This window comes from Phocoena phocoena, chromosome 8 (assembly GCF_963924675.1).
Source record: "Phocoena phocoena chromosome 8, mPhoPho1.1, whole genome shotgun sequence".
Classification (NCBI taxonomy): Eukaryota; Metazoa; Chordata; class Mammalia; order Artiodactyla; family Phocoenidae; genus Phocoena; species Phocoena phocoena.
The window spans coordinates 64508978-64536672 of NC_089226.1; the positions used below are offsets into that span (position 1 = coordinate 64508978).

At 37.5% G+C, this 27695-nt stretch overlaps 1 protein-coding gene across 4 annotated transcripts in view; it reads right to left on the minus strand.

Annotated features, from left to right (window-relative positions):
* The window catches only part of SBF2 (SET binding factor 2), a 459215-nt gene that overhangs the window by 106378 nt on the left and 325142 nt on the right, over window positions 1-27695 (minus strand). For all 4 annotated transcript variants that reach the window (XM_065882548.1, XM_065882549.1, XM_065882546.1 and 1 more), the window contains one exon: window positions 12707-12775. In XM_065882548.1, the coding sequence (XP_065738620.1) occupies window positions 12707-12775 (69 nt within the window). The remainder of the gene's footprint in view (window positions 1-12706; window positions 12776-27695) is intronic.

Consider the following 27695-nt stretch of genomic DNA (forward strand, 5'->3'; position numbering starts at 1 on the left):
AAATGTAAAATTCATTTCTTCAAACTGAGAAATCAGGCTTTACATCTCATATTTTTTCTAATATATTTATTAAAAGATAATAGTTTAATTATATATTACATTTGAATTAGGTATAAATTGAAACAATACAGAAGGTGACTTAAGCGCTCAGGGTGTGAAAATTTTTTCATTAATAATTAACAGCCCTAAAGAAATCTTCTAAAAAAATAGGTGAACTTCAAGTATATTATGCTCAGTGAAAGAAGCCAGACATAAAAGAACATATATTGTATGATGCAATTTATATAAAATATCCAGAAAAGGTAAATTTATAGAGACAGAAAGTATATTAGTGGTCGCCAGAGAGTGGAGAGTGACTGTAAATGGGCATGAGATTTCTTTTTGGGGTGACAGAATTGTTCTAAAATAGGATGGTGGTGATACTTGTACAATGTTATAAATATACTAAAAGTCGCTGAAATGAAACTTAAAATGAGTGGATTTTATGGTATTTAACTTATACCTCAATAAACCTGTTAATAAAAATAAATCTTCCATGTGGCTGGATTTTAGAAAACATTTTTACATGCTAAATGAAACGAGGATTTTGAAGAAGAAATCTATTTCTACTGCAAATGAGAGCTTGAATAATGCTCTTATGGTGAAATAAGACCTAGCTCAAACAGTAAATCAATAAACCTTCTCAAAGTGCCATCTGCATATGGAGATCTTTGGAATTTGGGAAGGCAACACATCAGGGTGCTTGAATTGAGGTAAACAGGGTGTTGCTTTTTCCTCCCCAGGTAAACATAAACCACAGTGCGTACCAAAGGAGAAAGTGTCATCTCTCCTGGGAGTCATTTTGAGCATCAGTAACCAACAGATGTGCATCAAAGACATAATGGGAGGGATTTGGCATACTTTGATAGACTCTGGACACTCTCCAGATTACTTGGGTTATTAAGAATTGCAACAGGGTGACCCTAAGTTACACAGGTCACTAGAAGAAGGTACTAAATGGTGGTTCATGGTAGAGGGGCCCATGGCCTTCACTGTTGCTCAGTGCTATTGCTAGGAAAGAGTAATGCAGGGGTATCCGATTTTGGTTCCACTTCTGCACTGAGTATTGGTTTTATCTTATGCTTTAATTAATTTTCTTCCCAAAAAAGTAACATTTAGATAAGAACCCCTGCTTTAAACTCTGAGTATATATTCTGGTTCTTAATTTAACAAACATGATCTTTGAATAAAAAGGACCTAAGTAAACAGAGAGTAGACCAATGTTATTCATTAACTGTGAAATGGTTCCTCTGTCAGTAGTTAATTAGTGGATACAACATTAGACCGTATGCTTCTAGAGGGTAAGGACCATGTTATTCATCTGTAACTCTGCAACAAACATAAACACAGGGCTTGGCACACCTAATAAATGTTTGCTGAACTGAGAATGAAAGCACCATATAAATAATAAACATAACATGAATGCAAAAGATTATATTATTTTTCACCATAAAACTAATCCTAATAATTTAAAACTTGCTGTTAAGGCACTACCTTCAAGAAAGGCTTTGAAAAAACCACATTCACTGAAAGACAGACAAGATAGAAAGGCAGAGGGCTATGTACCAGAAGAAGGAAAAACATAAAAGCCCAGAAAAACAAGTAAATGAAATGGAGATAGGCAATCTTCCAGAAAGAGAATTCAGAATAATGATAGTGAAGATGATCCAAGACCTCGGAAAAAGAATGGAGGCAAAGATCGAGAAGATGCAAGAAATGTTTAACAAAGATCTAGAAGAATTAAAGAACAAACAAACACAGATGAACAGTACAATAACTGAAATGAAAACTACACTAGAAGGAATCAATAGCAGAATAACTGAGGCAGAAGAACGGATAAGTGACCTGGAAGACAGAATGGTGGAATTCACTGTTGGGGAACAGAATAAAGAAAAAAGAATGAAAAGAAATGAAGACAGCCTAAGAGACCTCTGGGACAACATTAAATGCAACAGCACTCGCGTTATAGGGGTCCCAGAATGAGAAGAGAGAGAGAGAAAGGACCCGAGAAAATATTTGAAGAGATTATAGTCGAAAACTTCCCTAACATGGGAAAGGAAATAGCCACCCAAGTCCAGGAAGCGCATAGAGTCCCATACAGGAAAAACCCAAGGAGAAACACGCCGGACACACAGTAATCAAATTGGCAAAAATTAAACACAAAGAAAAATTATTGAAAGCAACAAGGGAAAAACGACAAATAAGATACAAGGGAACTCCCATAAGGTTAACAGCTGATTTCTCAGCAAAAACTCTACAAGCCAGAAGGGAGTGGCATGATATACTTAAAGTGATGAAAGGGAATGAACCTACAGCTAAGATTACACTACCCGGCAAGGATCTCATTCAGATTCGATGGAGAAATCAAAAGCTTTACAGACAAGCAAAAGCTAAGAGAATTCAGCACCACCAAACCAGCTCTACAACAAATGCTAAAGGAACTTCTCTAAGTAGGAAACACAAGAGAAGAAAAGGACCTACAAAAACAAACCCAGAACAATTAAGAAAATGGTCACAGGAACATACATGTCAATAATTACCTTAAAGGTGAATGGATTAAATGCTCCAACCAAAAGACAGAGGTTTGCTGAATGGATACAAAAACAAGACCCATATATATGCTGTCTACAAGAGACCCACTTCAGACCTAGGGACACATACAGACTGAAAGTGAGGGGATGGAAAAAGATACTCCATGCAAATGGAAATCAAAAGAAAGCTGTAGTAGCAATACTCATATCAGATAAAATAGACTTTAAAATAAAGAATGTTACAAGAGACAAGGAAGGACACTACATAATGATCAACGGATCAATCCAAGAAGAAGATATAACAATGGTAAATAGTTATACACCCAATATAGGAGCACCTCAATACATGAGGAAACTGCCAACAGCTCTAAAAGAGGAAATCAACAGTAACACAATAATAATGGGGGACTTTAACACCTCACTTACACCAACGGACAGATCATCCAAGCAGAAAATTAATAAGGAAACAAGCTTTACATGACACAATAGATCAGACAGATTTAATTGATATTTATAGGACATTCCATCCAAAAACAGCAGATTACACTTTCTTCTCAGTGCACACGGAACATTCTCCGGGATAGATCATATCTTGGGTCACAAATCAAGCCTCAGTAAACTTAAGAAAATTGAAATCATATCAAGCATCTTTTCTGACCATAATGCTATGAGAGTAGATATCAATTAGAGGAAAAAAACTCTAAAGAATACAAACACATGGAGGCTACACAATATGCTATTAAATAACCAAGTGATCACTGAAGAAATCAAAGAGGAAATAAAAAAATACCTAGAAACAAATGACAATGAAAACATGATGATTCAAAACCTATGGGATGCAGCAAAAGAAGTTCTACGAGGGAAGTTTATAGCTATACAAGCCTACCTCAAGCAACAAGAAACATCTCAAATAAACAACCTAACGTTACACCAAAAGGAACTAGAGAAAGAAGAACAAACAAAACCCAAAGTTAGCAGAAGGAAAGAAATCATCAAGTTCTGAGCAGAAATAAATGAAATAGAAACAAAGAAAACAATAGCAAAGATCAATAAAACTAAAAGCTGGTTCTTTGAGAAGATAAACAAAATTGATGAAGCTTTAGCCAGACTCATCAAGCAAAAGAGGGAGAGGACTCCAATCAATAAAATTAGAAATGAAAAAGGAGAAGTTACAACAGACACCGCAGAAATACAAAGCATCCTAAGAGACTACTACAAGCAAATCTATGCCAATAAAACGGACAACCTGGGAGAAATGGACAAATTCTTAGGAAAGCACAACCTTCTGAGACTGAACTAGGAAGAAATAGAAAATATGAATAGACCAATCACAAGTAATGAAATTGAAACTGTGATTAAAAATCTTCCAACAAACAGAAGTCCAGGACCAGATGGCTTCACAGGTGAATTCTACAAAACATCTAGAGAAGAGCTAACACCTATCCTTCTCAAACTCTTCCAAAAAATTGCAGAGGAAGGAAAACTCCCAAACTCATTCTATGAGGCCACCATCACCCTGATACCAAAATGAGACCAAAATACTACAAAAAAAGAAAATTACAGACGAATATCATTGATGAATATACATGCAAAAATCCTCAACAAAATACTAGCAAACAGGATCCAACCACACATTAAAAGGATCATACACCATGATGAAGTGGGATTTATCCCAGGGATGCAAGCATTCTGCAATACACGCAAATCAATCAATGTGATACGCCATATTAACAAATTGAAGAATAAAAACCATACGATTATCTCAATAGATGCAGAAAAAGCTTTTGACAAAATTCAACACCCATTTATGATAAAAACTCTGCAGAAAGTGGGCATAGAGGGAACCTACCTCAACATAATAAAGGCCATATATCACAAACCCACAGCAAACATCATACTCAATGGTGAAAAACTGAAAGCATTTCCTCTAAGATCAGGAACAAGACAAGGATGTCCACTCCCACCACTATTATTCAACATAGTTTTGGAAGTCCTAGCCACAGAAGTCAGAGAAGAAAAAGAAATAAAAGGAATACAAATTGGAAAACAAGAAGTAAAACTGTCACTGTTTGCCGATGACATGAAACTATACATAGAGAATCCTAAAGATGCTACCAGAAAACTACTAGAGCTAATCAATGAATTTGGTAAAGTAGCAGGACACCAAATTAATGCACAGAAATCTCTTGCATTCCTATACACTAATGATGAAAAATCTGAAAGAAAAATTAAGGAAACACTCCCGTTTACCATTGCAACAAAAAGAATAAAATACCTAGGAATAAACCTACCTAGGGAGACAAAAGACCTGTATGCAGGAAACTATAAGACACTGATGAAAGAAATTAAAGATGATACCCACAGATGGAGAGATATACCATGTTCTTGGATTGGAAGAATCAATACTGTGAAAATGACTATACTACCCAAAGCAATCTACAGATTCAATTGAATCCCTATCAAATAACCAATGGCATTTTTTACAGAACTGGAACAGAAAATCTTAATATTTGTATGGAGACAAAAAAGACCCCGAATAGCCAAAGCAGTCTTGAGGGAGAAAAACGGAGCTGGAAGAATCAGACTCCCTGACTTCAGACTATATTACAAAGCTACAGCAATCAAGACAATATGGTACTGGCACAAAAACAGAAACAGAGATCAATGGAACAGGATAGAAAGCCCAGAGATAAACCCACACACCTATGGTCAACTAATCTATGACAAAGGAGGCTAGGATACACAATGGAGAAAAGACAGTCTCTTCAATAAGTGGTGTTGGGAAAACTGGACAGCTACATGTAATAGAATGAAATTAGAACACTCCCTAACACAATACACAAAAATAAACTCAAAATGGATTAAAGACCTAAATGTAAGACTGAGCACTATAAAACTCTTAGAGGAAAACATAGGAAGAACACCCTTTGACATAAATCACAGCAAGATATCTTTTGATCCATCTCCTAGAGTAATGGAAATGAAACCAAAAATAAACAAATGGGACCTAATGAAACTTAAGAGCTTTTGCACAGCAAAGGAAACCATACAGAAGACGAAAAGACAACCCTCAGAATGGGAGAAAATATTTGCAAACGAATCAACGGACAAAGGAATAATCTCCAAAATAGATAAATAGCTCATGCAGCTCAATATTAAAGAAACAAACAACCTAATCCAAAAATGGGCAGAAGACTTAAATAGACATTTCTCCAAAGAAGACATACAGATGGGCAAGAGGCACATGATAAGGTGCTCAACATCACTAATTGTTAGAGAAATGCAAATCAAACCTACAATGAGGTATCACCTCACACAGGTTAGAATGGGTATCATCAGAAAATCTACAAACAACAAATGCTGGAAAGGGTGTGGAGAAAAGGGAACCCTCTTGCACTGTTGGTGGGAATGTAAATTGATACAGCCACTATGGAGAACAGTATGGAGGTTCCTTAAAAAACTAAAAGTAGAATTACCATATGACCCAGCAATCCCACTACTGGGCATATACCCAGAGAAGACCATAATTCAAAAAGACACATGCACCCCAATGTTCATTGCCACACTATTTACAATAGCCAGGTCATGGAAGCAACCTAAATGCCCAACAACAGACGAATGGATAAAGAAGATGTGGTACATATATACAATGGAATACTACTCAGCCATAAAAAGGAATGAAATTGGGTCATTTGTAGAGACGAGGATGCATCTAGAGACTGTCATACAGAGTGAAGTAAGTCAGAAAGGGAAAAACAAATATCGTATATTAACACATATATGTGGAACCTTGAAAATGGTACAGATGAACTGGTTTGTAGAGCAGAAATTGAGACATAGAAGTAGAGAAGAAAACGTATGGACACCAAGCGGGGGAAAGAGGCAGGGGTTCGGGTGGTGGTATGATGAATTGGGAGATTGGGATTGACATGTATACACTGATGTGTATAAAATGCATGACTAATAAGAAAAAGAAAAAAAAGAAAAGCAGAAGGTGAAAAACTTCTTAAAATGTTTTGACTTCTTACTATGATCTTCCCACCTTTATAGACAATTTATCTGTATTAAATTGGTCTCTAAAAAATATATAAGAAATTTAAAAAAAAAAGAAAGGCTTCATAAGTTAAAGACACATGAAATACATACAAGTTCGTAGAAAAACGTGTAAAGGAACTGTAGAGAAAAAAAACCCCTAAACTTATGGCAGCTGTGGTGTAACAAATTCCCTAAGATCTAATATAGATAATGCTGCAAGTGGAACATCTTTCACTCTAAGTAAAGCTCTAAAAGATAAACATTTGTTTCATTTAGGCCAATAATGTACTTCGCTTTTATGAGAATGGTGAGTATATACATAATTATCTTTTTATTAAAAAGTAAATACATGCTGAAAACTATAAACCATTGATAAAGGAAACTGAAGATGATTCAAAGAAATGGAAAGATATCCAATCTTCTTAGTTTGGAAAAATTAATATTGTTAAAATGGCCATACTACCCAAAGCAATCTACAGATTTAATGCAATCCCCATCAAAATACCTATGACATTTTTCACAGAAGTAGAACAAAGAATTCTAAAATTTATATGGAATCAGAAAAGGCCCAGAATTACCAAGGAAATCCTGAGGGAAAAGAACAAAGCTGGAGGAATAACGCTTCCAGGCTTTAGGCTATACTACAAAGCTACAATAATCAAAACAGTGTGGTACTGGCACAAAAAGACCTATAGATCAATGGAACAGTATAGAGAGCCCAGAAATAAACCTGCACACCTACAGTCAATTAATCTATGATAAAAGAGGCAAGAATATACAACGGATAAAAGACAGTCTCTTCAATAAATGATGTTGGGAAAGCTGGACAGCTACATGTAAATCAATGAAATTAGAACACTCCCTCACACCATATAGAAAAATAAACTCAAAATGGATTAAAGACTTAAATTTAAGACATGACACCCTAAAACTCCTAGAAGAAAACGTAGGCAAAACATTCTCTGACATAAATCGTAGCAGTATATTCTTAGATCGGTCTCAAAATATACAAGGCAAAAGAAATAAAAGCAAAAATAAGCAAATGGAACCTAATCAAACTTAAAAGCTTTTGCACAGCAAAGGAAACCATCAACAAAATGAAAAGACAACCTATGGAATGGGAGAAAATATTTGCAAATGATGCGACCAACAAGGGGCTAATAAGCCAAAATATACAAACAGCTAATAAAACTCAATATTGAAAAAACAAACCCAATCAAAAAATGGGCAGAAGCCCTAGACATTTTCCCAAAGAAGACATACAGACGGCTAAGAGACACATGAAAAGATGCTGAATGAACATGCTCAAAAGATGCTCACTGCTAATCACTAGAGAAGCGCAAATAAAAACTACAGTGAGGTATCACCTCACACCGGTTGGAATAACTATCATCAGAAGTCTACAAATAATAAACGCTGGAAAGGGTGTGGAGAAAAAGGAACCCTCCTACTCTGTTGGTAGCAAGGTAAATTGGTGCAGCCACTATGGAAAACAGTATGGAGGCTCCTTAAAAAACTAAAACTAGAGCTACCATATGATCCAGTAATCCCACTCCTGGGTACATATCCAGAAAAAATGAGAACTATACTTCAAAAAGATACATGCACCCCAATGTTCACAGCAGCACTATTTACAAGAGCCAAGACATGGAAACAACCCAAGTATCCATCAACAGATGACTGGCTTAAGAAGATGTGGTATATATATATATATATATATATATATATATATATATATATATATATATATACATACATATATATACACACACATGCACGTGAACACACACACACACACACATACACACACCGTGGAATATTACTCAGCCATAAAAAAGAATGAAATATTACCATTTGCAGCAACATGGATGGACCTAGAGAATATTATACTTAGTGAAGTAAGTCAGACAAAGACCCTCTCTGACTATATGATATCACATATATGTGGAATCTAAAAATAATACAAATGAATCTATATACAAAACAGAAACAGACTCATAGACATAGACATAGAAGACAAACTTATGGTTACCAAAGGGGAAGGAGGAAGGGACAAATTAGGAGTATGGATTAACAGATACAAATTACTATATATAAAATAGATAAGCAACAAAGATTTACTGTATAGCACAGGGAATTATATTCAATATCTTGTAGTAACCTATAACGGAGTACGATCTGAAGAAAGTAAGTGCGTCACCTTGCTGTACACCTGAAACTAACAGAATATTGTGAATCAACTATACTTCAATTAAAAAAAATAGCTTGTTTACTTAGAAAGAAAGAAAGAAAGAAAGAAGGAAGGGGGGGGAGGGAGGGAGGAAAGAAGGAAAGAAGAAAGGAAAGAGGAAAGGAAAAAGGAAAGGAAAGGAAAGAAAGAGGCACCTGATCCATCATCTCACCTACGTCCTTACCCAGAGCAGGCTTTGACTTCCACTATTAAAAAAAATACGTGTGTGTGTGTGTGTGTGTGTGTGAAAAAAGTGAAAAAAGCAAGGTGAGAAAACAGTGTGAATGGTTTGATCATTTTAGTTTAAAAAAAGATAATTTTATTTGCATATCCTAGCAATAATACACAACTTTTTTTTCCCAGGAAGAAATCAACTGTCAGAAGAAATGGAGTAGAGGTGGGAAAGGGAGCGTTTATGTTGCATTTTGTATCTTTCTGTACTATCTGAATTTTCTAACCATGCATATGTACTACTTTAAGAAAATGTCCATCTGACCGATGAAACTGTAGACCAGTTTGGTTATTTATTTATTATTTATTGTATTATAAAGACTAACGTAAGTTCCTAGTGGCCACATCAATGTTTTGTTCATCTTGCTGCCCAAGATGCTGCCTGGCATAGTAACCTTTTATATTCCCATAAGATAGAAGTTCAGGAAGTATATAAGAATCAATATGATCCACTCCCTAACCCTCTCTGTTGGTTATCAATGCAGTGCCTCTTTCCTCCAAATCTATCTTTCTTTGCCTTGCTTTGTGGTACTGGAGCTGGACCTGTAAAAATTTCTCCTTTGCCAGTTGGCACAATATTAAGCTTTGTCAGTAGGGACAGAGCAATATGAAGTGGTTTCTTTTCCTGGTTCTGGTGTGCTTTTTTCTTCTTGTTCCTGTGACATGTACCTGCTAGCCGTGTGTGAGACAGCCAGTTGTGCTCACCACTTTGCGAGTTTCAGTGGTACCCTAGTGAGTGGATTCCTAGCAAGTCTTGCCAGAACTCCAGTAGGCAGTTTCCTGCTTGCCAGCCTTAGTCTGTGGCCCTTCAGTGAAGTTCACCTCAGTGCCATCCAGTGACTACAGAAACACCTCTCCAACAAGGTCTGAATCTCGGTCTTGTTGGGGAGTGGCACACTCTAAGTTGAAAATTCTCTTTATTTCTTAGTAGTTAATCCCCTATTACTACTTAATAACTCCTTATATTAAAATTTTCCTGTTCATATTACTGGTATGGTTTCTGGTGCCTAATTGGACCTTTCATGCCCAAATCAAATTAAACCAAAAGAAACCAAGTAAAATCCAGCCAAGTCAACAACAAAAAATTAAATCTATAAACCCATCATAAAACATAAGTTTGTATTATTAAGTTTGATAACACAGAGAGGAGCATGGCATGTAGCCCAACTTGTTAACTAATTGCATTAAAAACGTCCACAAAAAAACAAAAAAACACGGTGTGATGCTTTTGTACTGTGTAAACTAAACTAAGCTAGAACTGTATTTCCCAGAATTCTCTTTCCTCCATGATTCTAGGTTAGGGTTGACTACAGAGAAATTTGTCTAAAATTTGGAAGGCAAAAATGAAGCAGCAGCCATTACACTCTGAAGGTCAGTATAGGATGCCAGGTGCTGCTGTATCTCATACACTTTGTTGCAGATCTGCTGGACCATCTTGATGTGTGGAAAGAACTGTGCTCACATTTCCTGCAGTTCCTTCTGGATCTCTTCCTTTAGCTGCTCCTAGTCAGGGCCAGGCACATGTGTAGCTCCATGGCCAGTAATGCTGCTTCTTTTCCAGGTCACCTGCTCTCTTGAGGTTGGAGGACTTTAAAAGACATACACAGATTCTAGTTTGTCCTTGTTCTTCCCTATATCATGCCCAGCTTTTCTTCCTGACTGCTGCCCTGATGATCTATAGTGAGTTCAGGGCCACAGGCAGACCCTAATTCAAAGCTTTCCATAAACTTCTTCCCCAGCTTCTAAAACAGAATAAAAGCTGGTCCCTATAATAGATTCCTTACTTCCTACCACTCATGGTGCTTCTGCTATGATGATCAAACCCTCACTATTATACACTATAAAACAGATAAATGATCCAGCTTAAAAAAAAATCTTAAGTAATTTGGATTTCTTTTTTTTTTTTTTTTTTTTAATTTGGATTTCTTGAGCAATTGTTTCTACTGTCAATTCTTACTTCCCCTATGTTTCTTATTTATTTCTACATAATATCTAAGTTTAAAAAATAGATGTTAAAAGTGGGAAAAATTTTAAATGCCATTTTCTTTAACAAATGCCCATGAGAGGGCCCATACGAAGGCTAGTTAGAACCAAGTTTTTTGGTTCCTCTGAGATAGATATGGAGACAAATTTCCTTGGTGGCCTGATACGGGAGAGCCTGACCTATTTTTGTAACATTATTCTCCATGCCAGGAGGGGAATAAGATGAAGAACTACTAGGGAGAGTTCTGAGAAGATGAGTATGTATGCATTTAAGAAAAACTAGAGTGGGCCTGGAGATAAGTTTAAGCTGATGAGGGAAAACCAAAAGATGATGCCTAAGCTCCAGATGGTTGTCATTAGTTTCTAAACCCAAATTCATTTGTTTAACATTTTTGAGATTTATCCTTGTTTCCTGAGCATGCTCAGTATGACCTGCCAGGTCTCAGAAGTGTGAGTCTCACAAATTCCATTTTCTGTTTTAGAAGAGGATGGGAGGGTAAGGAGGAAGAAAGAGGAATGTAAGTGAGTTAGTAGCAAAGAGTTCCTGATTATGGAGAACCTTAGGGTTAAGAACTTTAACTCAGAGACTGTGGACAAATCATTTGAAGTAAAGTTTTTAAAAAACTGAGTTTATCAAGAAATATTTATTGGGTACCTACTAAGTGCAGGAGGGGGGCTAGACCTTATCAGTTAGAAATGGTGGATGAAACAAAAAGGATGGGCAGAACAAAAAGAGTAAGAGAATACTGCCAGCATCTAAGGGCATGGATCATTTCATCACTCAGCTAAGGCACTTTATCTGGTGCCTAGTTCTCTACTAAAACAGATATAGGAATATTTCATAATCTCTCCTGACTTAGCGCCCATGAAACATGGAGTAGCTTTAGCCAGAAGTCCTTCCATAAGTCCTGGGCTTCCTGAAGCTACCTGCACACAGCTGCACAGTGAGTCAGCCTGGCTATCACAGGTTTATTGCTTCCTACTGTACATTTCAGAAGGACGTATTCAATGTGCCGTTCAGAGTGTGGCTATTTAATTCCTTACAAGTCCTTCATAGGAAAAGAGGGAATAAGAGTTTGCTGGATTTATCTGCCCTAAGAATTAATCTCTCTATGAAAAGGCATGGATAGGACAACTACAATAAATGACAGAATTAAGAAAAGCACTGAACATTCTGGAAAATTTTCGGAAGGTTCATAGAAATTGCTGGTGAAGTTAAATTCTAATTTCTGCCTCCATTTATTTATCTAGCTTGTTCATTTGTTCATTCATTCATTCAACAAACATTTGTTGATTGACACTGGGATACAGCAATGAATAAGAAAGACAATATCCCAGCCTCATGAAATTTATTTTCTTTGGTGGGAGAAAACAGTCAAATGTAAACTAACCAACACACAACACAATTTCAGGTATTATTAAGTGCTCTAAAGAACAATAAAGTAGGGATGGAATGGTGGGGTTATATCTTAGGAGATGATTTAACATTATATATTATATTTTTTACATATAGCATGCAATAAACATTATAACAAACATAACCACAGATATGTCTTAGATACACTAAGGGGACGCGATTGATATAGTTCCATGATAAATCAAACTGAATACATCTATATAAATCATAATGACTTATATATAGACCAATGAGACTTACCCTATAGAAAGCACTGGTCAAAGGGAGTAATGCTGCAGCAATGTTATATTCTTCTAAACTTGAACAATCCTTAAACAAAACAAAGAGAAATGAGATTAGGACATTTACCAGAAATCACAAATATGTGGAAACAAAAATCTATGATACATTATTTACTGTCCTAAGGGGTTTTTACTTTTATTTCAAATTGTCATTAAGGCTTACCTAGATAAGTGTGGAAAAAAAAGTATGAAAAAATACTGTCCCGAAGCACATTGTTTTTTAAAAAAAATATATTTTATTTTTTTAATTAAAAAAAAAAAATTCTTTTTTTCGCTCGTGCCACGTGGCATGTGGGATCTTAATTCCCCGGCCAGGGATGGAACCCATGGCCCCTGCAGTGGAAGCATGAAGCCTTAGCCACTGGACCACCAGGGAAGTCCATTCTTTTAGAAATGATATAAAAATACATTTGAGAAAGATGTTGTCATACACTATTGGTGAGTAGCTACTTTTACTTTCCTGTTTTACAAAAGTTGTGTTTACAGCTGTGCATATTTGTCCAAAAATTTTTGGAGGAGGTTTTAGTATATTTAACTACTATATTTCATTGAATCCGAGATACACATTTTCTCCCCACATTTTAACTTCTCTGAGACTGGGATGTATGTTATAATTGAAATAATATATTTTTTCTTAGTCTTACACATGAAGGGTTTATAAAATTCTGTTATTGATCAGGCAAGAAATACCACTGATGCCAAAACCCCTTGGGTGAAATGTTGTTGGGGAATGGGACAGTCAGAAAATCTCAGTGGGAATGTAAAATGGTGCAGCTGCTAGGAAAACAGTATGGCAATTCCTCAAAAATTGAAAAGTAGAATTACCCTATAATCCAGAAATTCTACTTCTGGATATATACCTAAAACAACAGTGACTTGAACAGACATAGGGGGGCCATGGCCTGGAACAATGCTGAAGGGTAATACCCTTAGAGAGGTCAGGTATAGTAATTTCAGCCCCAACCTTAGACAATATAACTATCGCCATCAAAATGCAAATTCATCAGCTATTCATATGTTTGTATGAATTGATTTTAAACTCACAGAGCTGAGACCTTAATATCAATTATTCCAATGCAGTTCCTCTACTTTTCAGATGAGAAAAAGAGGGCTAGATGTCAGCCAGTACTGGAATTTAGATTTATCTACCTATCAGCCTGGTGCTTTTTCCTCTAAACACCGCCTTTTGTACTTGATTACTTTCCTCATATTCTTGAGGAGGCGGATATGAGTTTTCTGAGCTGCCAGCACTGATTTTGGAATGTGAGGGAGGGAGTATAGGCCTCAACAGCAGAGCAGTTGGAGGCTTAAAGCTGCAAAAGGGCACTGGCGCCAGGGACAGGGCCCCTAGAAAAAGGAGAAAGAGTCAGAAGCAAAGAGAAAATACACCATAGACAACCTTGGTCTATTTCAAAATACTATTATGGCTTGGCAGGGCTGAGGGCGTAGTTCTGCCCTGAGGAAAAAAAGGAGGAAACTTTCTTTCAGAAGTCATGGCCCGAAGGCGGGCATCTCTTCTAATGCTAGTCTTGCTTAGCATGAGTACATTTGGTATTATGATCTGCTAAAAGAGTTCTTAATAGAATTTCATGCATTTTAAACTATGAAAAACACAGCTAAAGAATACACGGAATGTCCAACTCCAGAAAACACTGAAACAATACTGGGTTACAAGACAAATCTCTGTAATAAAGAATCATTCTCATATACGTGACATTCTCTGACCCAATTAAAAAAAACAACTAAAAGATAGCCTCAAACTTCCTATACTGTCCTAAAAATAATAGTTCTAATTAATTCACCACACAGAGTAAACATTTATTGGATAAATGAATAAGTGAATGAATAAAGGAATAAATTCAAGAAGAGAGAGAAATGAGGAGAAGAAGCTAAGGACAGAAACCTGGGAAAGATATATTTATAGAGAAGGAATAAAGGAAAATCAAGATGGGAAAGCGAAGTAGGAGAAAGCAGTACTATAGTTGTCAAGAGAAGAAGAAACGACCAATAGTGTTGAAGTCTCCAGAGAAATTCAGTAAAATGAAGATTGAGAAAAAGCCAAGAAACTTGTGAATCAAAGACGTCACTGGTGACATGATGAGGGTATAAGTGAGTAGAGTAAAAAAGGCCCTGAGTGTAAATGCTCATAGTTGTAAAGGGAAGGAAGCTGTTTGAGGAGTTATGACATCCAAATGGGTAGCCGAATGAATCTTGGTAGGGCTGAACCAGATGAATACTAAGATTCTATGTAATCCTTTGATTCTATACGAATTAGAAGGGACCTAAGTACACCAAGGAGGAAAATCCAAGGGAGAGAGAGCTGAAAAAGAAAGGTCACTGATAGAACAAGGTCTCTGTGATATGGCTGCTAATCAATATGGTCCCCATTTCTAAGGGGGAAACATCTCATTTCCATAAAAAGCAAATAAACAGAATTTATATTAACCAGCAGAATCTCTGAATATTTCAGCAAATATAACTTATTAGGAGAGAGAAGCTTGGTTCTACAACGGAGACTCAGGCCTACCTAAGAGGCTTCCATGGGAAAAGCGGGGAGAGTGTCCTCAGACTGTTGTGCAAACACTAGTTTTATGGTGTACTGACAGCTGTTACTTGGGGGGAAATTGGGGAAATGCTGGGTAAACAAAATTAAGTGTGATGTTTTTGTTTTAAAAAACTGTAGGACTTCTCAGGGCTTTATACTGTGACTGGATGAAGGGAATTTGGTGGCAGCATTTCCAACCTAATTTGACTAAGAACATTTCTTTTAGAAAGCAATTGAAATATATATATATATATATATTTAAATTGAGGGCAACTGCTATTTTATTATTATTATTATTCTAAATTATTTATTTATTTATGGCTGTGTTGGGTCTTCGTTGCTGTGTGCGGGCTTTCTCTAGTTGAGGCGAGCGGGGGCTACTCTTCGTTGCGGTGCACAGGCTTCTCACTGCGGTGGCTTCTCTTGTTGCGGAACACAGGCTCTAGGTGTGCGGGCGTCAGTAGCTGTGGCACACGGGCTCAGTAGTTGTGGCGCATGGGCTTAGTTGCTCTGCGGCATGTGGGATCTTCCCGGACCAGGGATTGAACCCGTGATCCCTTCATTGGCAGACAGATTCTTAATCACTGCGCCACCAGGGAAGTCCAGAAAAATATATTTTGAAAAAATGATTTAATATCATAAAAAATCTTCTGAGAGCACTCCAACCAAAAGATCATTTAAAAACTTAGTTATGAGCTTTTATTTCTTGACTTATGGTCATATACTGACAGGCATTTTTACTGTAAAGAACTAAAAATGCTAGGTAATATATTTAAAAATCTTTAATGCAATGAAACTGGCAAGGAAGTAAGGAACACTCAGGCCAAAATATAAGTTAAGTGGGAACCTGGAGAGATACAGCACTAAAGTGCAATTTTACCTCAAGAACAGCTAGTGAGCAAAGTAAATTTGAGTATTAGTTTTGATCAACTCAAAGGACTCAAAAGATAGGAGACAAACCCCAGCACTCGCTAAAGGTAGGAAGTCCATTAGGAGAACTACCTTATGGTAGGGACCCCCTAGGGCCACCTGAAACACCAGATGGAAAGTCTGAGATATAAAACGATAATTCAGCAAGGGAAGTAATGAATATGTGAGTAAATTAAGCATACACTGACTATATAAAACACAAAAATAATGTCTTTCAGTATTAAAGAAAAATAAGATACAACTAAAATATACAACCACGGTAGCACAGACATTGTAAGGTGGTGGACTGGAGCTGGATTTTGATAAATTAAGTAAACATTTAAATTTCTCTGTGTTATTGCCAAAGGAACAGAATGGGTTACAACTTCTAAACTAGTGGGGGGAAAAGTGGTCTGAAAGAAAAATAACCCAAAGGAAGGCAAGAAGGAGGAAAAGAAACTCAGAAAAAGGAAACAATCAAAAAAGAACAAAATAAGATAATAGGAATAAATAAAAATATAATAGCAGAAATTTAGAAATAGCAGAAATAGCAGAAATAGACCAAATACTCTGGTTAAAAGACAACTATTTTAAGAAGAAATGGGAAGTTGGAAATGTTGGTAAAAGAGTACATATAAGATGAATAAGGTCTGAGAATCTAATATATAACATAGTCACTATAGTTGATAATACTGTATCATATAATTAAAATTTGCTAAGAAAGTGGAACTTAAGTATTCTCACCCCTCCCCCAAAAAGGAAATCTGTGAGGTGATGGATGTGTTAATTAATTCGATTGTGGGAATCCTTTCACAATGTATGGTATATTAAGTCATCACGCTGTACACTTTAAATATGTTACAGCTTTATTTGCCAATTATACCTCAGTAAAACTGGAAAAAGTATATAGGCCATGTAGGAAACCACCACACCTTTTTCCTATTCTCTGTCATCTCCATGGATTTTATAAAATAATCCCAGAATATGGCAAAAAGGGTGAATCATCTTTTTCTTCCTGACTTATTCCTCACCCTCTTGCTTAGGACACTGCTATGCACAAGAATGTCATCCCCTGTGTCCTAGCACATCTGAGTTTCTTTAACAGAAATGCCTTGCATGTTTCTGAAGACTGTCATGAGGCCCAAGGCAATAAAGTTCAACAGACTTAAGCTGTAATCTTCTCCTAAGGAAATGGCTGGGATGCCAAGATGCCTTTTGACTTTGATTTCACAGCAGGGCTTCATTTGTAATGATGCTGTCCAAACTTTAAATGACAACAGCTGTGATATGAAGTCCCACACACTCATTTATAAAAATTTCCCACAAATTAAAAAAAAATTAAACAATGGGGAATTTCAATCCATGACCAATTAGCAGGGAACAGGCAATCATAAAACATTTAGGGGCTATTTATTATCTTATAAAATGTTTACACATTGTAGTGCATGTCTCAAACCTGAGCGCCAGTCAAATGCTGATTGCAAAATATAAATATAAAATTCTTTGCAAATCACGTTAGAGATATTCTAAGTTAATTAGATTGAAAAATGGAAAAAATTTTGAAACAGTAAGTACAACTATTGACATAGCAATAGCATTCCGGAATAGTGCAGTTATCTGTTGGGGAATCAGTCCATAAATACACATCCTGAAATCCCCTGTGTTTTGGCCACGTAATAGCAAAGTAGTTACAGACATACCAGACAATTTATAAGCCTGCAAGGACTTGAATGACTGTACATGTTTTATTCTGAACTTTGCTATGCAGCTTACCTTTAATTTTCCTCCTACAACTGAAGAGTGAGCCCTGCAATCTTAATTTCTCATTACCCTCAATTACTTCATATTTTGATTTGCATACCTTTGGACTGTCACGACCAGCATTCCCATTTTTGTAAAACTTTGGAACCTCTCAAAAATGATATAGGTAAACATTAAAGAAAAAAATAAGACTGAAAGGCAGAATGTCTTACAAAACTGACTTTTCTTGAGTTTAGACTTGATATAGCTCAGAAAAAAAATTTTTTGAATTGTCCAAAACACTGAGAACATTTGTATCTTCTACATGGGGACAAAAATTAAAACTACCAAAGCCCCAAATACCTCTGTATATCATGTTAGTCTCCTGCTCAAAAATGTCAGCTATGTTCTGACCATTACAGGATAATGACCAAACTCTTCTGCCAAACTTGTAAACCCTCCGTGGTGTGGACCCATCTCCACACTTACCCAACAATATGGCCCTCCTGCTATAAGCCGCAGGTCTAGTCAGTCTGCTTTATTTATCATCTGCTATTCTATATCAAAATTACCTCCTACCACGTCTAATACCCCTAGAATAGCACCCATGCCTTGCTTTATCATTTACACTCTTCCTCCTTGGCACCTCCATATGCATGCCCTCGTGTTTTCCCACCCTTTCTAAGTACGGTGCTAAGTACAAAATAAGCAGTAGGACTCGTTGTTTCGGCCTCAGGTTACATTTTAATGCTAAATCTGCGAATATAACCATTGAGGATGTATCACAGTTTTGAACACTATGGTTATTTAATATGTACCATTACTCTCACTGAGATAGAAGATGAATGCTAGACTTGACAAATAATATCAAGCTTTAAGTTTTTGAGTGAATGGCACAAGTCCGCTTCAATTTTATGTCTGGAAACTAGGACACTGCACCTGGCATATAGTAATAATAGTTAACATTTATTGAATGCTTACTAAGTATCAAACATATTTTCAGTATGAATTTACAGAAATTATTTCATTTAATTTTTACAGCACCTCTAGGAGGTAGATACTATAATTATATCCATTTTGTTGATGAAGGAACTGAGTTTCTCAAAGGTTAAATAATTGCCTGAGATTATATGGGCACAAATGACAGAGCCAGAGCTCAAACCCAGGTAGTCTCACTCCAATGTTTGTGCTTTAAAGCTCTATGCCCCGTTGCCTCTCAAATGCAACTGAATCTAAAGATGGCATCTGTGGAAACATATAATTCAGGCAAAAGAAGAAATTTTCCACTAATTATAAATAATTTCCTCAAAAGAGGCTGAAACTATACTATATCTGTGAAAAAGCAATTGAAAACTTAAAATGTGGCTGCTAAAATTAAAATGCAAAGGAAGGGCTGGAAGTTAATTTTTTTTCCCTCATGGTATCCTTTTATTTCATCTCTATCTTCATAATTTCTTAAAAAATTAAGAAATACAAACGATCATGTCAAAGCTTCTAAAATACGCCTAATAGGAGTGCTGGAAAGAGAGGACAAAGTAGGTAGAAGAAAGCAAAAGAAACAATAAAAAGAATTTTGTCTTCATAAGCAAAGAGTCCAGTGAGTGTCAAATAGGACAAATGAAAAAAGATATTTGGTACAATGAATAAAATGTGGTATACTCATACAAAACAATACTACATGAAAGTGAAAATAAATGAATTATAATTATATCCAAAATCATGGATGAATCTCCCAAACAAAATTTTGATCCAGAGAATCAAGGCAAAAAGAACACATCACCACCATATCATCATCATCATCATCAGTCACTGCTGAAACACACATTCTTTTTTTTTTTTTTTTTTTTTTGCGGTACGCGGGCCTCTCACTGTTGTGGCCTCTCCCGTTGCGGAGCACAGGCTCCGGACTTGCAGGCCCAGCGGCCATGGCTCACAGGCCCAGCCACTCTGCGGCATGTGGGATCTTCCCGGACTGGGGCACGAACCCATGTCCCCTGCATCGGCAGGCGGACTCTCAACCACTGCGCCACCAGAGAAGCCCCTGAAACACTCATTCTTAATTAACATTGGCCTCTATCTCTATTTACTACATCAAACACACCATTGTAAACATGTAGGATTTCATAAAGTCTACTATAGCAATGTCAAAGAATTACTTTTATCAAATCATACTGACAAAGGAAAATCTAACAAAATCAGGTCAAGTGAAAAAAAGATCACCAGTTCGGATGATTTTATGCTAAGTGTTTTAAAAGAAAATGATTTGATGTCAGAGGATTAAAGGGAGTCCCTTAAGAAAAATAATGAAGGCTTTAAATATTTTTGCAAAATGATCATCTTTGGGACAGTGCTGTAAAAGTCAAACATAAAGTAAGTCATAATGCTATTTCGTTAGGAAAATTATTTTAAATACCTTTCCCTTCCCCAGACAAAAGTGAGATTCATACTTTGGTTCTAAAAATATCAGCATATGGTAAAAATTATAACCTAAATATGTTAAAATTTTATATTTCTTCTTTGAAATATAATGTATCAAACAAACCATTCCCCCACTATTTGGTATGAAATTTTAGTTCCTATTTTGTATGGATTTACTGGTGGTGATAGTGAAAATTAGTTCTACTCTTAATGATCTAAAGGATGCAGGAGTGATGGTCTCTGTCATATCTCTATTTAATTCTCCAGTCTTGTGTCTGTAGAAACCAGACAGATCTGGAGGATAAAAGCAGACTACAGCAAATTCAATCACGCAGTAGCTCCAATGGCAGTTTTATAATAAAGATGTTTTGTCTTTGCTACAGCAGATTATCATGGTCGTGGGTATGTTGCATGCAATCACTGATGTGGTGAATAAGTTCTTTTCTATCTCTATCAGAGAGGAGGATCTGAATTTGGACCATTTGAACATCATATAGAATATTATGCTGATCTACTACATTGATGACATCATGCAAATCAGGCTGGATGAGCAAGAAGTGGCTACCATGTTGGAAACCTTGGTGAGACATGCACTCCAGAACATGGGAGATAAACCTTTAAAGGTTCTGGCCTGCTGGGACATCTCATTCAAAGTAAAGGACAATTTGTTGCATCTTGTATCTCCCATCATGAGGAAGGAAGCAAAAATTCTGGTAGGCCTCTTCAGGCTATGAAGGAAGCATATTCCACATCTGGGATTACTGTACAGGCTCATACCAGGTGACACAAAAAGCTACCAGCTCTGAGTGGGGCCCAGAAGAAGAAAGGGCTCTGTAGCAGGTCCAGGAATTAAAAAGCCCTGCTTACCATCACAGTCAGTGACCCACTTAGAGAATTTGCACTTTCCACTGCTGTAACTCTGAGTTGTGCAAGGTTATAGATTCCAGTCCCCAAAGGAGAAACATTTCTACCAGGGGACAAAACAAGAATCTCATTAATCTATAAACTACAGCTGTCACCAAGGCACATTATACTCCTAATGCCCAGAAATTGGCAGACAAGAGGAACCATAATTTTTCTTAACATCTTTATTGGAGTATAGTTGCTTTACAATGGTGTGTAAGTTTCTGCTTTATAAATAAGTGAATCAGCTATATGTATACCTATATCCCCATATGCCCTCCCTCTTGTGTCTCCCTCCCACCCTCCCTATCCCACCCCTCCAGGTGGTCACAAAGCACCGAGCTGATCTCCCTGTGCTGTGTGGCTGCTTCCCACTAGCTATCTATTTTACATTTGGAGGAGCCATCATTTTGGCAGAAATAACTGAACCTGAATGCCAGGGAGGTAGGGCTAATGTCACATAACGGGAACAAGGAGGAATATGTTTGGCACCCAGTTAAGTCCTTGGGTACCTCTTGGTACTTACTTGCCAAATTCTGATGGAAAATGAACAAGTGCAGCAACCCTAGGATGAGAAACACAAAGTGACCAGAGACTAAGACCCCTCCAGGATGAGGGTCTGGGTCATAAGAAGGGAAGTTAGCACCATTTGCAATCCTACAATCAGCTACATCTGCAGGGGCAAACGTTTTTCCCACTTACCCTCTTCTAAGTTTCCCTCAGCAAGAAAGGCACACTAGAATTCTGGAGGAACTGCTCCTGAATACCTATGAAGAAGTGGAGGCGAGCAGCACAAGGGATGAACATGAGAATGCCTTATCCAAACACCCCTTCAAGGGAGGACTTGTTGCCTCCATGACTGGCAGTGCTGTCAACAACCCTTCCCGAAGCAGCAAATATTCAATGACTGATTAAGGTGTGGGTCCATACGCAGCCATTCTGACTTAACGTGGGACAACTTCAGCTCAGAACTTTGTGTGGGTTAGGCTGAGGCTATCCTTGAGCTCACAATATTGCCTGACTTCCCCTTTTGCCAATTCTATTTATTTTCCCTCCCTCCCACAGGTGTTGATCCAAAGACCACTCCCTAACAAACATCCTTTGCACTAAACTCTGCCTCAGAATCTGTTTCCAACCTGAAACAACTTCCTAATAAAGTAGTAGCACACACTGTTTTCTGGGGAACCCAGGCTAAGAGAGATCTGTAGTTTGAAAAGCTCACTATTGGCTATGGGACAATGAATGCATTTGGGCAGGAACAAAAGTGGATGTGGGAAGAATGCTTAGATGGGTATTATAACAATCTAAGTGGGATGATGGTAGTTTTGATTGGGGTATTACAGGTGGAGGTAGGAGACAAGTGGATCGAGTTAAAAGGTTTTTATGGGGGTAAAAATCAGTATAACTTGGTGTTAGAGATGAAGGAGGAGAAGGTGTCAAGGATTACTCAGGTTTTAGTTCGCGTAACTGGATCAATGGTCATGCCATTTGCCAAGATTAGGGACAATGGAAGGGAATCAGGTTTGAGGGTTGAGGGGTAAAGGAAATGCATGATCATGACTTCAGTTTGTAACCATTAAAGCTGAGCGTCTTTGACACATGAAAACGAGATACCAGGTATCCAGTTGGATATAAAGGTGTAGCTCAGAGAAAAGGTCTGGGGTAGAAAAATAAACTTACGAGTCATCAACATGTAGGTGGTAGTTTAAGTTGTGGGTGTGAAAGAGACCATCCTTGAAGTGAGTATAGAATGAGACAAAAATAAATAAATAATATAAGGCTTTAAAAATTAAAGGCCAAGTGGAGAAGGATGAGCTTTCAAAGATGGAGAAGGAATGGCCAGAAAGGTACGAGGATATGTAGAAAACGTTGCATCATGGAAGCTAAGGAAAGAGAGTGCTTCAAAAAGAAATTCTAATTGATAAACTGCTTCCTCTATCTTCAAAGCATGGAAAAGCCAGTGGACTTAACCACGAAGAGATAACATGAATAATTTATATACTTTACATAGTTTCAAGGTAGCTACTATAACATATTTTTTGTTTGCTTTCCTATATTCCCCTTCCCCTCAAAAAGACCGTAATTTAAATTTCTGTGGCAAAAAAAGAAAGTGAATTATAAATCTGCCACATTTAGAATGGCTAATCTGTCACATTTAGAAGGACTAATAAATAAAACCTACAGAAAAGCCTTCTACATTAGAAAAGCCTTCATGTATATAAGTGAGGTTATGAACAAAAACAAACACCTCTTTTTAGCATTTTTAAATCCATAGGTTAGGGACTTCCCTGGTGGTCCAGTGGTAAAGAATCCGCCTTCCAATGCAGGGGACGCGGGTTCGATCCTTGGTCTCAGAACTGGGATCCCACATACCTCAGGGCAATTAAGCTCGCGTGCCTCAATGAGAGGGCCCACGTGCCGCAAACTACAGAGCCCGTGCACTCTGGAGCCCACGCGCCACAACTAGAGAGAAGCCCATGCTGCAACAAAAGATCCTGCATGCCTCAACGAAGACCCTGCGTGCCACAACTAAGACCCAATGCAGCCAAAAAAATAAATGAAAAAAAAATCCATAGGTTATCATTACGCTGCTTTTATAATATAAGCAAAAGAAAATAATCAAGTACTTATATAACCAACTACTGCAAATAACTAGAGACAATTTTCTTCATGATTTATGTTGTAAAAGCAATGATAACATAAGATCAGAAAAAAAACTTAACTCGCTCTTATTTTCAATAATATTCTGGAATGCCATTGTGAAGAGTTAAAAATGGACATTGGCAGAAAATTTTTAAATTGTAAGACTCATTGGCAGCATTATTTATGAAAATCTTTTTGAAAGTCAAAATCAGTTTCCACACAATGAATGAAATATGTGAAAAGTGAGACGCAATTAACCACATCTCACCATCCTTAAATATAAATAGGCAAGGAATTATCAATCCTATGGTTAAATACATTTTTTTCTGGTGCACTGATAAGAAAGACACTCAGTAAAATGTAAAGTGTTACCTAAGGTCAGGATAGTAACATGAAAGCATTTCTGGGAATCCTAAGAAAACAATGTTTGCAAATTCTGAACTTATTTCTTAAAGATAACATAAAACTAGACACCGGTCAGAAAATCAACCCACTCTGGATTGGCTTTGGCCTTCTCAACCCCGCGCCCTCACTTTCACTGGCAAAGGTCACCACCTGTGACCTCTTACTTGCCAACCAAATGGATTATGTTTAGACATTTAATTTAACCTCTATACCATTTGTTAAGATTAAACACATATTTTCTCTTTTTTAAAAACTATTTTCCTTTAAAAAAACTCACAAACTTTCATTTCTTTATAAAATATCTAGGAAAGGCAGGTAAGTGAAAAAAAAAAAAGAAAAATATCTTGTCATAAATCCCACAACCTTTAAACAACCAATGTAACACTTTGGTGTCTATGCTTCCTATTTTTCCAAGTCACAAATTGTATATTTATTCATATAATTTTTTTTTTTTTTTTTTTGCGGTACGTGGGCCTCTCACTGCTGTGGCCTCTCCTGCTGCGGAGCACAGGCTCCGGACGCGCAGGCCCAGCGGCCATGGCTTACGGGCCAAGCCGCTCCGTGGCACGTGGGATCCTCCTGGACCGGGGCATGAACCCGCGTCCCCTGCCTCGGCAGGTGGACTCCCAACCACTGCACCACGAGGGAAGCCCTATTCATATAATTTAACTTTACTTTTATATAGTCATTTCATCTTTAAAAAAAAATTAATTTTTCTTCAAGTTTTATTGAGATACAATTGATGTACAGCACTGTGTAAGTTTAAGGTATAGAGTATAATGATTTGATTTACATACATCACGAAATGATTATAACAATAAATTTAGTGAACATCCATCATCTCATACAGATATTTAAAATAAAGGAATAGAAAAAAAGTTCTTCTTTCTTGTGACAAGAATTCAGGATTTACTTAACAACTTTCAAATATAACATACAGCAGTGTCAATTATATTTATCATATTATACATTACATTCCTAGTACTTATAACTGGAATTTCATACCTTTTGACTGCCTTCATCCAATTCCCCCTCCTCTGACCCTTCACCTCTCGTAACCACAAATCTGATCTGTTTTTCTCTGAGTTTGTTTGTTTTTGAAGTATAATTGGCCTACAATACTGTTAGTTCCTGTTATACAACATAGTGATTTGATACTTCTATACATTTCAAACTGATCACCATGATAACTATTAGTTACGCTATGTCACCAAAGATATTGTTACACAGTTACTGACTATATTCCCCGCAGTATACATTTCAAACTATGCCATTTATTTTGCATTTATTTTGCAATCTCCGTCACCTACTTCTTCCCCTACCCCCCCATAAACACACTGTTACAACCCTGCATTTTTACTCACCTCCCCCTGCATTTACTGTTTTTGACAACATATTTTACATTTTTTTTGTTTTGTGTATCCCTTAACTACTTATCACCTATAGATGATTTTTACTACTTTTGCCTTTTAACCTTCCTACTAGCTTTACACGTGGTTGATTTACTACCTTTACTGTATATTTGCCTTTACCAATTAGATTTTTCCTTTTGTAATTTTCATGTTACTCATTGTGGCCTCCTCTTTTTCAATTAGAAGAAGTCCCTTTAATATTTCTTGTAAAGCTAGTTTGGTGGTGTCAAACTCTTTTAGCTTTTGTTTGTAAAACTTTTGATCTCTCCATCAAACCTGAATGAAAGCCTTGCTGGGTAGAATATTCTTGGTTGTAGGTTTTTCCCTTTCATCACTTTAAGTATATCATGCCACTCCCTTTTGGTCTCGGAGGCTAGATCCTGGGGCAGCTGCCTGAGGCGTCCAAGGTGTCTCAGAACTAGTGCTGGCCCGCTGGTGGGTGGAGCTGGGTCCCAGCGTCTGTGACTGCAGGGCCCTGGGGGTCCCAGGGCTAGTGCTGGCACACTGGTATGTGGGGCCAGGACCTGGGCCCCCTGGTAGACTGGGCTACATTCCAGGGTGGCTGTAGGCTCAGAGGCTCTTAAGGCAGCCAACCTGCTGATGGTGGGGCTGGGTCCTAGTGCTAATAATTTACAGGGAAGATTCCAAAATGGCGCTTACCAGCACCAGTGTCCAGGTGGCAGAACAAACTCAGAATGGCTGCCGCCAGTATCTATGTCCCTAAGGTGAGCTCCAGTTGCCTTCTGCCTCTCTGGGAGGCTCTCCAAGATCAGCAGGTGGGTCTGACCCAGGCTCCTTTCAAATTACTGCTTCAGCCTTGGGTACTGGAGCATGTGAGATTTCATGTGCGCCCCTGAAGAGTCTCTACTTCCCAGAGCCTTCTCACTCTCCTGAAAGTAAGCCCTTCTGGCCTTAAAAGCAAACATTCTGGGGGCTCATCTTTCCAGTGCAGGACTCCCGGGATGGTTAGCTCAATGCGGTACTTGGACCACTCACTCCTTGGGAAGAACCTTGGTAATTGTAATTATCCTCCCATTCGTGGGTTGCCCACCTGGCAATATGGGTCTTGACTACACTGAGTCTCCAGTCCCTATCACTTTACTTGTTGTGGTTCCTTCTTTATATCTTTAGCTGTAGAAAATCTTTTCTGCTAGTCTTCTGATCTTTCTCATCAATAGTTGTTCTGTAAATAGCTATAATTTTGGTGTGCCTGTGGGAGGAGGTGAACTCACAGTCTCCCTACTCTACCACCTTGGCCTGCATTCTTCCTAGTCACTTCGTTCTTAAATTAATTTCCTACCTTGGCTTCTATGACCCCATTTTCTCCTTACACCTTTTCTCCTCTTACATCTATGACCCTTTCATCTCAATGTTTATAGGTTTTATTATTCTGCTCACCCCTTAAATGTCAGTATTTCTCAGGTTTTTTTCCCCATCCTTAGATCTCCTCTCTTATAGTACCTACTTTCCTTAGGCTGGCTCAACCATTTCTATGAGATAGAGTGCCACTGTATTTCCAGCCTAGACAACTCTCCTCAGCTCCAGCTGACTGGGCTCTTCCAATTTGTTGTAGAGACCTCAAACTCAATATATCTTAAACTGAATTATCTCCATCCCTCACATATACCTTCAAGCCTGACACTCTTCCATACTATCTTGGTAAAGCATCTATTCAGTTGACTAGCCAGAAACCTTTTCTATTGCATCATACTCTCACATTCAGTCAGATATCAAGTTGATGCTTCCAGTGTTATCCTGCTTCCATTTATCCATCCAACAAATATCTTTAGTTGAACTAGGTACATTGCACTGGGGGCTCTGAATTAAACAGTTATATAATCATTGCCCTCTTTTTTTTTTTTTTTTTTTGTGGTACGCGGGCCTCTCACTGTTGTGGCCTCTCCCGTTGCGGAGCACAGGCTCCAGACGCGCAGGCTCAGCGGCCATGACTCATGGGCCCAGCCACTCCGCGG